The 17,202-nt window shown below is 40.0% G+C and overlaps 1 protein-coding gene across 26 annotated transcripts in view; it reads right to left on the reverse strand.

Annotated features, from left to right (window-relative positions):
* The window catches only part of cacna1aa (calcium channel, voltage-dependent, P/Q type, alpha 1A subunit, a), a 90,272-nt gene that overhangs the window by 33,184 nt on the left and 39,886 nt on the right, over positions 1–17,202 (reverse strand). For 13 of the 26 annotated variants that reach the window (XM_015037763.1, XM_015037775.1, XM_015037769.1 and 10 more), the window contains exons 7-30: positions 16,402–16,505; positions 16,165–16,280; positions 15,266–15,310; positions 15,076–15,159; positions 13,860–14,066; positions 13,419–13,531; positions 13,174–13,286; positions 12,943–13,074; positions 12,633–12,705; positions 11,864–11,981; positions 11,586–11,653; positions 11,301–11,407; positions 9,170–9,220; positions 6,791–6,956; positions 5,932–6,560; positions 5,440–5,789; positions 5,201–5,333; positions 4,915–5,044; positions 4,512–4,571; positions 4,315–4,421; positions 2,279–2,287; positions 632–731; positions 335–495; positions 23–163 (exon numbers count right to left, since the gene is read on the reverse strand). In XM_015037763.1, coding sequence (XP_014893249.1) covers positions 23–163; positions 335–495; positions 632–731; positions 2,279–2,287; positions 4,315–4,421; positions 4,512–4,571; positions 4,915–5,044; positions 5,201–5,333; positions 5,440–5,789; positions 5,932–6,560; positions 6,791–6,956; positions 9,170–9,220; positions 11,301–11,407; positions 11,586–11,653; positions 11,864–11,981; positions 12,633–12,705; positions 12,943–13,074; positions 13,174–13,286; positions 13,419–13,531; positions 13,860–14,066; positions 15,076–15,159; positions 15,266–15,310; positions 16,165–16,280; positions 16,402–16,505 — 3,317 coding nt within the window. The remainder of the gene's footprint in view (positions 1–22; positions 164–334; positions 496–631; positions 732–2,278; positions 2,288–4,314; positions 4,422–4,511; positions 4,572–4,914; positions 5,045–5,200; positions 5,334–5,439; positions 5,790–5,931; positions 6,561–6,790; positions 6,957–9,169; positions 9,221–11,300; positions 11,408–11,585; positions 11,654–11,863; positions 11,982–12,632; positions 12,706–12,942; positions 13,075–13,173; positions 13,287–13,418; positions 13,532–13,859; positions 14,067–15,075; positions 15,160–15,265; positions 15,311–16,164; positions 16,281–16,401; positions 16,506–17,202) is intronic. The other 13 variants (XM_015037774.1, XM_015037772.1, XM_015037773.1 and 10 more) reach the window with 5 other exon arrangements.

Consider the following 17,202-nt stretch of genomic DNA (forward strand, 5'->3'; position numbering starts at 1 on the left):
TTACTTAAGTATAAGAGCTTACTGCGGCCACCCCTCTCCAGTGGAAACAGTGAAGAGGGTGAGAAGGGCCCAAGCCACATTGTCATAGTGGAAATCGTATTTCTTCCACTCCCGCTTCTGCGCCCTCACTTCGTTATCACGTTCATACACCAGATATTCGCCTCTGAAAGACACATATTGCATCCTCACTAAGACAAAAAAACACTACTTAGGCTTGTTCTCATATGCATATGTCTTTGGACTTCGGTGCATGTCCTCAAGACATCGGAAAGAAACAAAATGACTTCACAGACAAACAGCATCAGGCTGTCATAAAGCACTGGCACTTCCTGACCTGCAGTCGCGCTCAAACTCTTTGGACTCATCAGTGCAGTAAAAGAAACGTCCCTTGAAGAGCTGCACAGCTACCACAGCAAAGATGAACATGAAGAGTAGGTAGACAATCAGGATGTTCAGGACGTTCTTCAGTGAGTTCACCACACAGTCAAACACAGCCTGATCACGGAAAAACAGAAAGAAGTAGGGATGCCGTTTACATTTAGCATAACTCTGTAACTTGTATTCTTTCTCTTGCCAAATAGAACAGCTATGATGCACCCGTTTTTGAGTTTGATTAGTTAGGTGGACACACCTTGAGCTTTGGAAGCCGTTTAATGGTCTTCAGAGGACGCAACACTCGCAGAACCCTCAAAGATTTGATAGTGCTGATGTCTTTTCCTTTACTGCTACCCCTACAGATGGACACGTAGACAAGCACACACATCAATTAAACAGTATAAGAGCAATACAACAGCCTTAGCCTTCTGCAAACCAAAATGACCGTGTGCAGCCATTTTAATTTTTTTTTTCTTTTGTTCGGCACTGATTCGAGTTAGCTCGCAATGAGTAACTGCGTCAGGGTTAAATACATAGCAACACATGCAGCATTGCTATAATATTATTACACTACTACCTTGCTTCTAAGTGTGGCTTTGGCATTGTAGCTACATGCTAGAGTTAGGTGTCTGTTCAAAACTATAGTACATGCTATCAATCCTGTCTTAACACTGTTGTTTAACTCTATTCGCTAAACACTTCGCAATGTATTTCAATGCTTTACACATGTGGCTATAGCCTTGGCTTGCACATGCCCAGCCAATGGTAAAATCTATTCATGCTGCATTGAAACCTTGCTTCCATGCTGAAAGATTTTCCTTTTTCTTTTCAGCAGCAGCCAGAGTGATGGAGAAGGGTATATTTTGGAGAATTATTTCTGGAGAGAGTTTTGTGAGGTGTGGACTTTGCTAGACATAAATAAGTCTTCAGAAAGTGTCACTCTGCCATAGTAGATATATATATGATTTAAAATATCAGATACACATCTCTCCCATATATTCATCTTTTGAATATATGGGAACATATATGTTTGAACATCAAAAGGCAGATTAGCTGCCTTTTGATGTTCAAACAACATAGACTATTATATTCAAGGGCTCTCAGCCTTGGTCTTCATGAGTACCAAGACAAACCTTGGTGAAAACCTAACACTAAATCCAAGTCATGCTCTTCTACATACACAATATCAAATTTAAGAACTACAAACATGATATGTTACATTAATTAGACTGCAATTATGCATTAGGGAAATCCTAATGTGAGCTGATTATGAGCTGGGAAACTTTACAGTAGTTTAAAAAGCTCTTTTAGCTCTCGCCAAAGACGTTTCTTTTTTTTTTTTTCGTTTTCACCACACTTGACAATTAGGGTGAAAAGACGAAGTTTAAAGGTTACCAAAGCGACAGCAGCTGTTTACACAACTGCCAACTTCTTCCAGCTGTCAGGCCAGATGGCAGTCTGCTGGTAGTTATATACAAATTTCTGACTTGTGTGCAAGACTGCACAAGTGTGCATGCTGCGCTGAGGTTTTTAGTGAAGCACTCTTCACAACAAATTTAGATTTTTATTTTTTCACAACATTCTCACCCTTTTAATAATAATAATAAATTGCAGACATTTGTTGGGTGTCTGTCTGTCTTTTCCTCACTGATTCTGTCTTGCTTTAAACCTTCCATGAGCGCCTAACGTCGCGTCGCAGCACTGTGATCCGGTTGACACACAATGTAGGTTAAAATGAGGTTTACATGTGTTTGGAGCGGAGTTATTTCATGGTGAAAGGTACACGTTTCAGAGGTGATGAGGGATGAATGAGTAGAAGAACTGAGTGTGACGTGAAGAACAGATGCCGAGAGTGCAGAAGGAAATGAAGAGGAGAAAGACTTAGCAAGACAGAGAACTTTACCCGCCGCCGCTGTTGGTGATCCGAAGGAAGAGATGAGTGAGAAGTGAAAGACAGCAAGAGTAAGGGGAAGAGACGACAAAAAGACAAAGGGCGGGAGAGAGACACCGGATGGGACATAGAGAAAGGAGGTAATACATCCATATGAGAGACAGAGTTAGAAAAAAATACGAGGACATAAGGATTGCTCTTCATTCGGTAAGCTTTCAAAGTAACATACCCCTGCTGCAAAAGCAAACATGCACATAAACATTTCACAAGCATATTTCTAAACAAATGATAAACAAATATGTTCATTAAAATTTCCTTTAAAGGTCACCACTAAAGTTCAGTAATAAGTCATGCCTGACTAAATGGTTGCTAAAAACCGAAAACAAATTTGAATCCTTATTTATAGACACTTTTTCAACACTTAATATTAACATGTTATGAAATAAAACCAAATGTGTTTCTTTTATATTGGTCTGAGCTCTGACTTCAGTCTCGACAAGAACCTCGGGTTGACATTGGAAATAACCAGGACAGCCACAATTGCGACAAACAACACTGCAGCTCTCAGACCTGACTGATTGGATTAAAGGAGCGATAAACATCTCAAACAAGACTACCGATCCTTTCTGGAGTGCTGCTCGATTTCCAGAAATCAAATTAAGGTGCTATCTTGATGGGTGCAAGTCTGGTCTGACTGGTTCCCATCTACCTAATATTCATTAGAGTTGTAAACCACAATTGCGGTTTAGCCTGATTAATTGGATAATTCACTTCTCAGCTAAAACCCTGTCTGACCCCCCGTACATGAATTCATACATTTGCATCGAAAGCAACAGCTTAAATGATCCAGTTAATGATATGCAATGATCCATTTTGTACACATATAGAAAGACAAATCAATTACACTGAAACACAGGGCAGGACAGGGTGCAGGTAAAAAGATAACACACATAAAGATGAATCAGAGAGAATGACCCAGGAAAAAAGCCAGTCTTCTAAATGGAGCACCACCACTGAAGCCCCTGTATTGATCATATTTTGATTTTTGAACAGTTGAAGCTTTGGAAAAAATAAGGTTTGGTCATGGGACATCCAAATTAATGGCATTTAGCAAATAAATAAATAAAAATAGTGGTAGAAAATGTCAATTTGAAATAAATTGAGGGTGTGAATCCGAGTATTAAAAGGGGTAAAAGTATCCCAAAAGAGTCGAGTAATTTAGCACAATAACTCTGGACTGACTGAACCGTTAACTGTTATGTTGCTACCATTTGCCACAGCTAAGAGACAACATCAACTAAGACACTTCACAGTGATTGGCTTAGCACTATACAAGTTGAGTGAACGTATGAAATAACACAAATATTGTCTAATTCCACTGACTCTGTGTTTATACCCAGAGTAGCACTTAAACTCTAAGTTAACTCACTTACAAACTAATTTTGCTTCATCCCAGCCATGCAGATTAGGTAGAATTGAAAATACCTGCTTTGTTGAGGAGAAGGGCATGGAAGCCAAGTTCAGAATGACCTGGCCTGGCTTTGCATTGGGCCCACTTTAAGTTTAGAACGCCCTGGGCACTAAAGGGTTACAGGTGCAAAGGGTGGTCCTCCCCTCTCACAGGGTAAAAATCGGGTTGGTTAGGAAGGATGCAGGGGCACTATTTTCTACTAAATGCTTGAGTGTAAAGCAGGTGGAGGAGGTGCTTTGAAGGAAGTGTTGCTTGAAAATAAATAAGGGTTTCAAAAATATAAGATGGATTGGAGAGAGAAAGTGGAAAATAGCCAAATGTCGAGGAAGGACAGGCAACAAATAGGTAAAAAATGGTCAGCTGAGGAAAGGGTACAAGATAATGTACATGACTCGATGGTCGGGACAGAAGAAAAAGCAAAACAGAACACCAGGAAGGAATGGAGAGGAAAACAAATAACCATGGAAAGCTAAAGAGGAGTACGAGAGGCTGCACTCCGAGGTACAGCTGAATTTAAGAAATGGGACATGATGAGGTGCAGGAGCAAGGAAGGGAGAGGGAGAGGAGGGAGACTTACGTGAAGGCGAAGGCCACCAGAGCACCACTAACCACTATAAAGTCAAGGATGTTCCACAAGTCCCGAAAATAAGAGCCCTGGTGCAAGACCAAGCCCAGATCCACCATCTAGAAGAGAGACACAGTTCATAAGCGGTTTGTACTTGAAACTAATAACAGAATTTTAAAAAAAAATGCTAGTTTGACAGTTTGTTTTACCTTTATCAGCATCTCAAATGTGAAAACTCCAGTAAACACATAGTCGAAATAGCGAAGCACCTGTGGAATGAAAAATAAAGATCTAAGGAAGGAGAATAGTTGTGCCAAGGCAAACAAAAAACAACAAAAAAACAAAAACAGAAATCTATATCCACAAAATCTTTAAGACAAAAGGAACTCAAAATGATTATATAATGATATGATTATATAATAAAAAAAAGATGACTCGTCTGAACTGTCCTCCCTAAAAACTATAATTTAATTACTGATCAGAGGTTTAAATTAATAGGCCAGAAAACATGTAGAAGGAAAACCAGGGTCAAAAGGAAACATAAAAAAAGAAAGTGACATACATTAATATCTTCCACAGAATTGGTAGAAAAATGTCTGTTAACTTTCTTACATTGTTTCGAGGTGATTCAGGCCAGACAGGATCTTCAGCAGCCAAAGCGATACTGCTCATAGCAATGACCAACAGGATACACATCTCAAAGTAGCGTAGGGTACAAATGTAGTGGCACGCCCGCCGAAAGCTAGAAGGACACGACATTGGTTCCTGTTTAACTGAAATGCATGATGTTTTCTACTTCTGAAACAAAGGACTAACTTTAAGAGTTTAATAAATGCATCATTTGTATCATCCTGTTCATGCAAAGTTTTGATTAATGCGTGCTTAAAGCTTCTCTTACGGGTTCGTAGTGGATAAGATGAACATGGAGCTATATGGAGGCATGGGTCTGGGGCCTCCTTCACCTCCCTTATCATCATCGTCATCCTTGTCCTCCTTTGCCGGTAGAGGCTCAGTGTTTGCATTTTTATTGACTGAACCATAAGTCGAGAAAAAAAAAAGTTTTGGTTGGGATTGGTCAGTAGTTTTTTTTTTTTTTCCATTTTCAATTAGGCAGTTTTTGTTTTTTTTCTAGCCTACCTTGGAGAATAGCGTTAATAGATGGGAAAATTGGCATGTCCACTGCCGTGTAGTCAGCGTGAGGCAGCCTGATCACACTGTGCGCCCGATGATGGCCGATGTTGCCGTAGCTGTCCAGTGTGACTAAACTTCCATGAGTGCCACTGTTAGCAAGATGGAGAGCCGATCCGAAGCCAGGGGCTAATGCGTAATTGGCAACTGGGTTAGAACGACTTTGGCCAGGTGGAGAAGAGCCTGAGACCAGCTTGGTGTTCATTAGGTTGTCCATATCTTCACTGTACTGGCTATTCTGCCTGGAGAGGCTCTTTTGGATGGGTCGAGTGGTAGAGAGGTTTGGGACACTGCAATCCCTAGGAAAAAGTCATTGAATAATTAAAAAGGTGGCGGACTGATGAAAATATTACCAAAGCTGAGAAGTAAATAAAAAAAGAGGGCATTTGTTTGTGGTCTGAGGACGTCAGAGCACAGTGGAAACACTAAAGAGATACTTACCTCCTTCTGTGCTGGCACATCCTCCTCCCCTCTCCCTCTGACTGATTGCCATGTCGACTTCTTTTTGGCCTCCTCTCGCCACCTTCACTGGCTCCCTGATGGTCTCCTCCGTCTCCAGCTCCGTTCATCCCCTTACTCTTATGCCTCCCTGATTTTCCGGCTCCTCCTCCACCCTCCTCCCCGTCCTCTGCATTCTTTCGATGTGACCTCGTCCTCCTGTGCTCCGACTGCCCTCCCCCTCGACTACCACTCCGGTTGTGGTGATGGCGCCTGGGTGGCCTCTCTTCTGAGCCCGGACCTGGAATGACTGTTGCGTCCAACCGGACATGAGACTTGTGGTGATGCTCACCTTTGCGACTCCGCCTGCTCTCAGTGGACTCTCCTCGGTCCAGGAGAGCCCTGGGTTGGCCCGAACCACCCCCGCCTCCCACTCCTACTTGACCGTGTTGGTCTTGCAGCTGCGTTTGTTTGTGGAGCTCGTCGGAGGAATGGTGCTGGGTAATACAGAGGTCCGAATTGTTGGCAGTGGTCTTGTTGGTGTTGTTGTTTCGGTTCTCACGGGGATCGACGACTAACGGTCGATCCAGGTGAGTTTTCATGTCGGGGCGGACGTGACGGGCGAAGTTGACCTACAAGAAGATATGAGGATACAAAAAAAAAAAAAAAAAAAAAAAAAACAGATGATGGAAAGGAATGAACACAGGGAGCAAAGAAGAGTTAAAGAACAAGAAATTTCATTTTCTAATCAGATTTGAAGTGCAAATTGATATATATATATATATATATATATAAAAATGCCAGCCAGCTTGTGTACGCTGATAGCACAAGTCTAAGGGTTAGTTTACGCCTGGTCCTTTACATTGTTTTGTTCTTCCCTCCCTGTCCTTGCCTTCCAGCGATCATCAGGGTCCAGCTCGTTATAGAGGGCCTCACGACTGGATGCCAGCGTCTGCTTCCTCAGCTCTTTGGTTCGCTGTTCCCACACTGATTTATTGATACCCTTATGGTTCTTCTGCTGTTCCTTGCTGCAGGTAAACAAAGGAGGAGAAGGGAGCGTTGTTAGCATCGAGAGCCTTTGCTAGGCTGCACTTTGTGAAAACATAACACTTAAATATATGAAGATGACATGAAAATCAACACCAAAAATGTAGGTACGTAAAGTAGCAAGGGCGTAAAGACACAGTGGGGCCCACAGACATTTACGGGACATTTTGGTTAGGTCTATAAAAACAGGGGAGGTTCCAACAAAACGTAGCTACTGCTGTCTACACAGGTTGCCAAAGTGAAGGCCAGTTTGGCCTTACTTACTGAACCATGTGTGGACACAAACGGAGGATAAATCTGAGGCAAGGTCTGAAATTATTGTCCACAACTGACACAACCTGCTTACACGCAATTTGTAAATAAATAAATAAAATAAAATAAAATAAAATAAAATAAAAATTGTGTTGTTGTCAGTAGTCAGTATTACCCTCGTAGAAAACTGTCTGGACAGCTGCAGTTTGGAAAAAGATAAATAAGTTTGGCACTGAGACACTAGCTAACATCTAGCGATAGCAGACCCAAGACCAAAGTAGTTGCCATATCTCAAAGATGTTCCTTCGAAGGCTACTTGATGAATCTTGATATATCATTCATTTTCACATTAAATTTTCATGAAAAAGAAATACTAATTTAATATACTGAATTTTAAATATAAATTATTTTTATACCATATATTTTCAGTGTTACTGCACGGTGGGGCAGTAACAAAGTTCTAGGTTCGAATCCTGGTGTGGGATCTTGCTGCACAGAGTTTGCATATTCTCCCGATGCAAGTTGGTTCTCTCAGGGTACTCTGGTTTGCGCTAGCTAGGGTATCACCAGGTGCTGTAGCTCTATCAGCAAACTCTGGAAGAAGCTTTGCACCAGCAGAAGATTCCAAGTGCTTTTTACCAAAACCATCCATCCATTTTCTTTACACCCTTGTCCCTTAGAGAGTTCCGGAGGGTTGCTGGTGCCTATCTCCAGCTAACGTACCGGGCAAGAATCGCGGTACACCCTGGACAGGTTGCCAGTCTGTCGCAGTACCAAAACTAATAAATGCAAAATGGAAAATGCACTGAACACATTTCCCACTGATATCACAAGGGCAAAAAATTATATCTGTGCATCCCAGCCACAAGAAAAAGAATCTTCAGCACTGCAGGTGACATTGTTAACCACCTGCGCAAAAGAGACCTTTTTTTATTTTTGTAAAATTTTGTATTTGTTGTTTCATACTTAGATGAGAATGGAACAACCCACAAATGGTGGAACAACCCACAAACATGATTTGACTGTTTTCTCCCCCATCATGGTGGTTATTATTTAAATAAATGTATTTTCTGAACATAGTATGCTGTCATTCTGCTCTTCTGTTATAAGTTTGAGTAAATAAATCACCGCCGCACTTGGAGGCACTCTCGGGGAAAAATAAAAGCTTTGCTTGCCACTGGAAAGAGCTTGTGCGCATCCTTATAAACTACATGAAAACTTTTTTTTTTTTTTTTTTTCCGTGGCCTGCATCTTTTGGCTTAAACAAAGCATTGTTATCAACTAAGATGTCACTCATTGTCCCCCCTCAAAAATTGCTCTTAAACAAACAACCGGTGGGCTCAGACTATCATCAATGTTTGATTAAATTCGTCCAATCGCCCAAATTTGGTTGACTGTTTCTGACTACCTCAACTCACTGTTCCATATTTTCATGATTTTCCACAACGGAAGAACTTTGAATGTTGCCTGCTGCAGGTAATAGACCGACTACCGATAACAACTCCACAGAACACAGAGTTTGAAATAGCAATCAACCAAAGCAAGATCATTAAAGCTATGGCCCCAGAATCGCCACTGAGTTGACCGAATGAGCTATTAGTGACCACCTCCTTTCTTACCCTCCAAAACTACTAACGTTTACTCCATTGTCTCTTAGGGCCAGCAGTCAACCACAGTAAAGCAATAGCAGTGCTGCGTGGAGCAGGCAACAACAACAACAACAACAAAAAAAGAACCTGTAACACAAATAAGCCAACGTAAAAACAGCTAACGAAAGCCTGAAATGTCAGTTTTAAAGGAAAGTTAAATAATGAAGGTAAGAAAGGAAAGGAAGCTGTTCTAAAAAAAAAAAAAAAAACAAGAAAAAAAAAAAACAAAACAAGGAATGGTTGTAAAGTCAAACAGAAGGAATTCAGAAATGAATTAACAAATAAATAAATACCAGTCCAGAAAGGGGTCGGATGCGTTGTGACACTCACTGTGTACTTTGTTGCTGAGGAGGGAAACAGCTGGTGAGTGAAATGGCACAAAATAACAGAAGGATTTTATTCCAAAATTGGTGATGTGTCCACCATAGCAAAGACTGAGCCAACTCAGAAAAATTGCACTGCAGATATTAATTCAGAAAAGCGTTTCATTTTTATAAATGCCAGTTTGCTTTGCTTTTTTTTTTTTTTTTTTTTTTAGAAATTTTGGCATTTTGGAATGCAATCCTTTACATAGAGACACAATACAAAATGCACATTAAACAGTCACCCAAACCACTGAGTCAGCAGTCTGCTCCACCTCTCAATCAAAATCTGTGCCATTTATGCAACGCTGGGCTTTTTGTGATATTCAAAATGTCCTTATGCGGCATGCCTCCCACCATCATTTAATGCGAGGATGCAAGGATTTAAAAAAGAAAAAAAAAAATCGCATAGTGTCTATTGAAGCGTGCGTTCATGTTCTATTTATTTGTGATATTCAAATAATATTAAAAAGTCAAACACAGCAAAATACATTTGTCATTCTGACTTTATTACGGTGTGTAATTTAATATGCTCTCATGCTAAGTAGAATATAATTAAGTTCCCAAATGATGAACATGAAAATTATGGCTATTGCCTACGTTTGTGCATTCCACTATGATGGTTTGATTTTGAACATAAAAATGGACTCTGTCGTCATGCTGTTGTTTTGCAGGGTTTTATGTAGATTTCACAGTAGCCTTCTTTCTGAGACAACCACAGAATATCTTCTTAAAAGATTCTGTATGCATCAGTGGTGACCCCATGTTGAAAATCCCTGCTTGGAAAAAGGAAGGTCTGTTTCGAGGAGGAATTTCAATAGATTTCCCAAATCCTTTCACAAGTTTGGGATTTCAAGCAGAATTGAAAACTCGAAGTAACCTTCTGTTCTAAAATTTAAAATAAGACTTGAACATCCTCTCAGTTACAAATTCAGTCTTATTTTGCAACATATGGCCTTAATCAGGTGTCACAGGTGGAAGTTTTTATCTTTCTAACTACGCATATTAGGAAACGTTCCTAGAAGCTGAATGATAGGATGGAGCTTCTGCATGCAATTGAAACAAAGGCAAAACACTTAATGCCTATGACTAAGACAAAAATACACATATGCTTACAGAGAAAGTGCAGATCTGTGGAAATTAAAGAAATAACCATAATTTATGAAATAATGGACTAAACAACAGTCAGATACTATATTTACAGAGGCTAAGGTATCAGAGGAGTAAGGTCAGTGTCCACCTGTCATGTGTGTGGTCTCCCTGTTGTGCTGACCATATTGTGGTGTGAGTTTGTGTGTGTGACAGAGTGTGTGCAAGTGGGACTGTGTGAACTTTATCAGTAACAAAAGGAAAGACCCCTGTGTATCCAGAGAGAAGAGATCAAAGACTTATCTGGCTCGAGGAGAACTGGCACAGAGCAGTGTGTGTGTGTGTGTGTGTGTGTGTGTGTGTGTGTGTGTGTGTGTGTGTTTTATCAGGCAATCGGGCAATGTGGCATACTGGGTTTGGCTCTGGTAAGCTGCCTTACATCGAGACCAATGCATTCTCTCTTACTTCAACTCCTCCTTGGTGAAGAACCAGTTAGTTTGTACAAGAAAATGATCAACAAAGAAAAACCTATTGCATTTATGCATGACAGACTTATTATATATGCTCAGTTGAATTCATTGCATTTATATCATTCTAATTCAGAATACATGTCGTCTAAAGGCACTTTGCCAAAAGAAAATTCAGTCAAACAATACAGGCAGATTCCAAGCCAAGCACACAGTCCCAGCGGATAATTTTAGTAGCTAGTCAAAGTACCAATAGAAGCAAAAAACAGATGTAAAAAGACACAACCAAAACAGACAAATGAAATGACATAAAGAAGACAAGGCAGTAATCATATGCCCGCTTCAGCACAAAATTACATTTTTCAACCAAGTGTATCCCTATCAACTAAAATGGGAGGGGGGGAAAGGGAAAATACTAATAAAGTAAATTCTCCTGTAAAAATTCTTGACATTCAGATGGAAAAGCTAAAAGAAAAGACATAATAGTGGCAATGACAAAAACTCACGCTGCAATGGAGAGGTTGGCGGCTGACAACGGGCTGACTTCAGCCACCTCCTTTGCTTTCTGCAGGGCAATCTTCTGGCTGGCAGCTTCCTCTTCTTCCTGCTCATCCTGCAGAAAAAGGATTATAGATGGAAATCAAGCACAACGTAAGTGAAACAAAGAGAAACTGAAAGTGCAAATAAGTGGAACAGAACAACCCTCTTCGTAAAGAAAAATAAAATAAAATCTCTGGTTTTAAAAGTAAGAAACTCATATAAAGTGTCAAGAAAACTGGGAAATACTTTACCTTGGTCAGTTCTTGAGCATTGGCTAAATTGTCCACAGCGATGGCCAAGAACACATTTAGCAATGTGTCTAAGCACAGAGTTAAAAAAAAAAAAAATACAATTCCTCTGGCATCACAAAAGAGTACAATACAGTATACACCCATAAACAAACAGCAAACCACATCTTTATGACGAAGTGACAGGTTATATTAAGTATTTATTAAGTATAACTGTCAGTATTTAGCTCAGGGATTGATGTGCTTATGTGTTTCTTCACCACATCCCCGTCAAAGGATACAGTTGCCAAAAAGAGTGAGAACAATAAAGAAGACAGAGAAGGCCATCCCTTTCTGAACTCCACCCTGAGACTGGATGCCGTCATACATCACCACGTTCCAGTCCTCACCAGTGAGGATCTGTTACACAGACACACAAAATCCAACAAAGTTACTCCAAGATTCACGGATATGACACAAAAAGCTCAGTCGCATTTATTGGCAACCCTTGTAAAGATGTGAAAATGACCAGAACATAGATTCAACTCTTCTTTGAAGAATATTTTTGAAGCCAATTTTAAGAAACAGCTTTTAGAGAGAGACTACAAGTCACTGTTGGCAAACTTATTGATATACCAAGCAAGTGGCATAAAATGATAGGAACCAAATCATTTTCAAATGATGTAGTTTTCTTTTCATGCTGATCAGAGCTTCTGAGAACTCCTAATTTGTAATCTATGACTCCCTGGGGTCATATTTATAATATGCGGAGCAGCTCATTTATTTTAGTAACTGGCCAATAGACTGGATAAGGATCCAGATTTGTCTTCAGAAACACTCTCCTTGTGATCACTGCATTTTTTTTAATCAACCACCAGATGCTATCTACATACCCATTGGTTGCCTGGGAATGGTACCAGAAAAAGTATTTTCTGTAACATAGGGATGTGTAGTTTCTTCCTTTTATACTGCATGTTTATGAGCAAATTGTTAAGCCCGATAAAAACTAGTTTTTCCAATCGTTTTCCCTCCCTCCCGTCTTTCCTCTTTCAGAATATTGCCTCCGCTCACCTGAAACACCGTCATTATTGCTGCAGGGAAGGTATCGAAATTGGTCGGAGGGGTGCCATTTTCAAAATTAAACCTAGTAGGAGGTAAAAAGAAAAAAAGAAAAAGAAAATATAAAAAACACAACAAATAGCAGTAAAAACAGATCTGTCTCACAAGTAAAGCTCATTATGTTTCAAAAACAATTTTAAAAGATTACTCAGAAACCAGCAATTAACAGAAAGCTGTCTCTTGGCGGAAAACTGCAGCAAATGAGGTCAATTATGAGAGAAAGAAAAAGAGAGAGAGAGAGAGAGAAGAAAACAGCACTGACTGTCCTCCGAAGAGCTGCATGCCCAGAAGGGCAAAGACAACTATGAAGAGGAAGAGCAGGAAGAGCAAGCTGATGATGGACTTCATGGAATTGAGAAGAGAGACGACAAGGTTACGCAACGATGCCCAGTACCTGGAGAGAGGAAGTGTGTAATAAATTATGCTTAATGGTGACGGCAACAGGAAGTTGTGTCATTTTTAGATGGTGAGGGATAATATTTCTCTGACTCACTTGGTGACTTTGAAGATTCTTAATAACCTGAGAGCCCGTAGCACGCTGATGCCAAACGACGTGCCCGGTTGGATGATTGACCACAACACTTCAAATATGCTGCCACAAATCACCTAGTGCAAATATACAAATGAATAAGTAAATAAATACACTATACACACATTTTGCATTTACAAATGTGAGTTGCTTTTTCACTTAAACGTTTGAACAATTGCTCAGTTTTTCAGTGCAACGCAGGATCTCACAATGCAGTCGAAACAGTTGAAGGAGGAGTTGAGGTAGGCCTGTTTTCCGAGGCCGTACATTTTAACACACATCTCAGTCAGGAAAATCCCCAGGAAGATGAACTCAGCATAAACTGCAGATGGAAGAAAACAGTCAGAAAAAAAATACATTTTTTAATTTTAAAATGGCAAACGATGGTCAGCAGTTTACATCTGCATGTATATGACATACTTCTTATTCTATTTCAAACATTCAGATATGCAGCTCCTGGTTACTTCTGGATATACTTGTTTGTTGATGGCTATGTCAGCTTCTTCATGGTTTTAGCCAAATTACAGAAAAAAAATAATAATAAAAAATGTGCTAACCCACTTCCTTTCTGTAAAGCTGTGATGGCAGCATTTGTGTGTTTGCGGGGATAATCTTGTACATAAAGAGAGCTTGTGTTCCCTCCTACTCACATAGAAAATCTGAAAGTGGTTCAGGCTGGTCGTAGTGCACTACAGCCACACACAGTGTGTTGAGGCCCACCAAAAACAACACGGTCCAGTAAAACGCCTGGGACTTGACAACTCGTCGTACAAAGAAGCGAAACCGCCGCTCCCGCCGCTTGAAGGTTGAGCCTTCGAGTTTGGAGCTTTTCAGACTGGCACGAGCAAACGGTGAACCTGGAGAATATTAATCAAGAGGTAAACAATTTAACCAGTACACAAATCACTTCACTTGAACGTGCAGCTCTCATAAGTAAAAGGGCAACATAGAGTACATCAATAATAAATGTATAACCTCTAAGGTAGTCATGAAACCAATATAAGGTCACAGTAAAATCATTCATGACCACAGGACTAAACATCAACCTTATGCTTCAGTGACTCTTTGACTAAAAGGAACATAGAGATTGTTTTGTTGGGTGGCAAATTCTGAACAATGTATATATTTTTAACGTTACCGATTAGCAAATTCAGTAACGTTTTTTGACATTTTGTCCGTTTACAATAAACTGCCCCTGAAAGTTTATTGTGAAGTGAGCGTAGAAGGATTTGTTAGTTTATAAAAGTAAAAAGTGTGGCATCTGTTTCTATTCAGCCTTCTGAAGTCAACTCGTTGCAGAACTACCTCTTTTATTTAGCCTTTTTTGCAAATTTGGCACTTACAGTTGCAAGCCTTCTGGAGAATATCTGTCTGTATCAGTGTTGCATACAAACAGTCTATAATTAGTCCAAGTCAGAGTGGGCAGAGATTATCTTCGATCATCTAATTTAAAGTCTTCTATAATTCAGGTTTGGATTTAAATCTAACTAAAAAGTGTTACGGTGCATGAACAGAATTTGATCTAAACCCGGATTGTGAAGTACTGGGAAATGTAACATTACAACTAAGGCATGTAGAATGAAACAGAAACTTAAGGTCACTCTCTTTTGCAAGAAGATCCGAAGACATAAAACTGAACTGAAACAATAACGTCTTGTTAAAGACGGGGGGAGGGGGAGACGGCATGGAGGGAGAAATGTAATACCAGGAAGAACACAGCTGTACAGAAGAAGACAGAAAAGCAAAGGGCAGAAGAAGGGAAGAGGGCGGTCAGATAATACTGAAATGCAAGATAAGATACCATCTCTGTGTACCTGAGGTTTGTGTGTGCTTGAGACAGACTAAGTGAGACAGGACATATCTTACCCAGTGCCAGATCTCCCTCTCCTTCCTCTGGATTGAGGAGCTCCGCTTTGCTCTTATGGTTTTTTGTAGCTCTTCTACGAGAACCTTTGGCAAGATAATACTTTTTTTTTAAGCCAATAAAACTCATGTTGAAATGCGTGGTTTACAGACTGGAAAAGCTCAATAATATGTGCACAGCGTTATCACGTACCATCATAATCATTTTCATTCTCATCGTCTGCCAAGATGACCTCTTCTACAAAACAAAGAGAGAAACTGTTACTGTCAAACATATCTTCACGTTTTGGCGTAACAGCAGCAAAATCAAGCCGGGCATCAGTTTAACACTAAGAAGAAGACTAAAAATATCAAAAAGTAACTAAGAGAGAAACGTGTTTGTTTTGTACATATAACAAACATTTGAAACTGTGGATCTTGAATATGAAAGTAAAATCATGTGTCTGTGTGTGGCTGCTGCTCTGACTTCACTCCAAAGACACGTGTGACAAAGGATCAATGCTGCCAGATATGAGTGATTTCACTCAACATCAAACAGAAACGACAACTGTGTGCCTTGGGTCATTTATCCGTACCTTTCAGTTTTCACGCAGGTTGTCTTTTTAAGAAACTCAAAGGTCTGTTTCCATTTTTATTTCTTTTTCTCTTTCTGATGATAAGCCTTCCATCCCATCCCTCTTTCCCATAAACATCGGCTACACATTGAGTGTAATGTAATCAGGAATCGGAAGAATCATACAAGTAATTTGGTCAATTGACTACGCACTTCAATTAAAGTGTTGCGTATTTATTTTTTGATAAATCGCTCTTACCTGTTATGAAATAATAAAATTCAGTCTTTTTTTTTAGATTAACAAATACAGAATCTATTAAAAGGGCAAAAGTAAATTACACCTTGCTATGTAACATTATCGTTGAACATCGTTCTGTGACGAACTATTGAAATCGTACAAAGCGAGATTCCAGTTTGTTGTTTGCCAAAGGATGAAACCAAACGTTATTTTGATGGAATAATTTCAGGTGAAGGGAGGTTTTCGGATGGCCTCATTTCTCTCCAAGACGTCTGAAGCGCGTGCGGTGAACTCTCCGTACCGGCCTTGCAGATCCACTCCAGGTACCCATTGAGTTCCCTCTCAATCTGCTGCTGTCGTCTGAGCTTCAGGAACTCTCTCCTGTTCTCCACACGCTCCCTTTCTTTGGCAAACTCCCTAAAGAGAGAAACACAAAAGAAAATGACAACTTTACTGCGGACAACACTGATCCAGTTTAGGAAAATTAGCTAATTTCATTGTACATTGGCTATGATGTGAGATAAACTTCCAAGCTTACCCTGACAACACGCCAAGCACCAGGTTGAGCATGAAGAAGGAGCCGATGATGATAAGCGGGATGAAATACATCCAGTTCCATGCGCTCCCTGAGGCATCGTTGCTCTGGAAACACACACCCAGACAATTTGCAGAGTAGTCTGTGTTTTGCTCTCTGCTCCTTTTACTGGTTTATGCCAACAGATATGTCACGTGTTCGGCTGATTACCAACAAAATCAACTACAAACGGTTCGATAATTACACATATGAAATATTTCAAAGTAGACTTTAGGTGGCAAAGCAGAGAAACAGATATAATAAGTGAACTAAAACAGAGAATTGATGTTGATGGCATGTTTACTGGAATCCCAGTTCAGCTTGAAATAAAAAGTTGTTCCAAGGATTTTTATGTGATACATTTATACTTTTGATATTACAAACTTAAGTGACTTTTACTACCTGAAAATCAACCTGCTAAGAGTAGGCTTCCAAATGTAACGCTCCATATGCCGTAGAAGCAGAAACACCAGAATGACATGAATGTGCTTGAAGTCATCTTAATAAGTAAATGCATCTCTGCCACTCTATTTAGCTGCACTGTCAAAGTAAATAATATATAAGAAATGCTTTTCTTGTTCCATCTCTGCTCCTGACATTTTCCGGTTTAGGGAACTGTTTTCCTTATTCTCATTAGGGCCTTCGTTTATTGTGTCCATATGTCTGCACGCCTCCCATTCTTTATCCATTCCCATCCCCTCATTATCACTGATTGGCCTTTCCGGAAATGTCTTCTTTTACTCTTTCTGCCTTGGACTGTCGTCT

This window comes from Poecilia latipinna, unplaced genomic scaffold, assembly GCF_001443285.1.
Source record: "Poecilia latipinna isolate Pla-1442-1.1 unplaced genomic scaffold, P_latipinna-1.0 Scaffold419, whole genome shotgun sequence".
Taxonomy (NCBI): domain Eukaryota; kingdom Metazoa; phylum Chordata; class Actinopteri; order Cyprinodontiformes; family Poeciliidae; genus Poecilia; species Poecilia latipinna.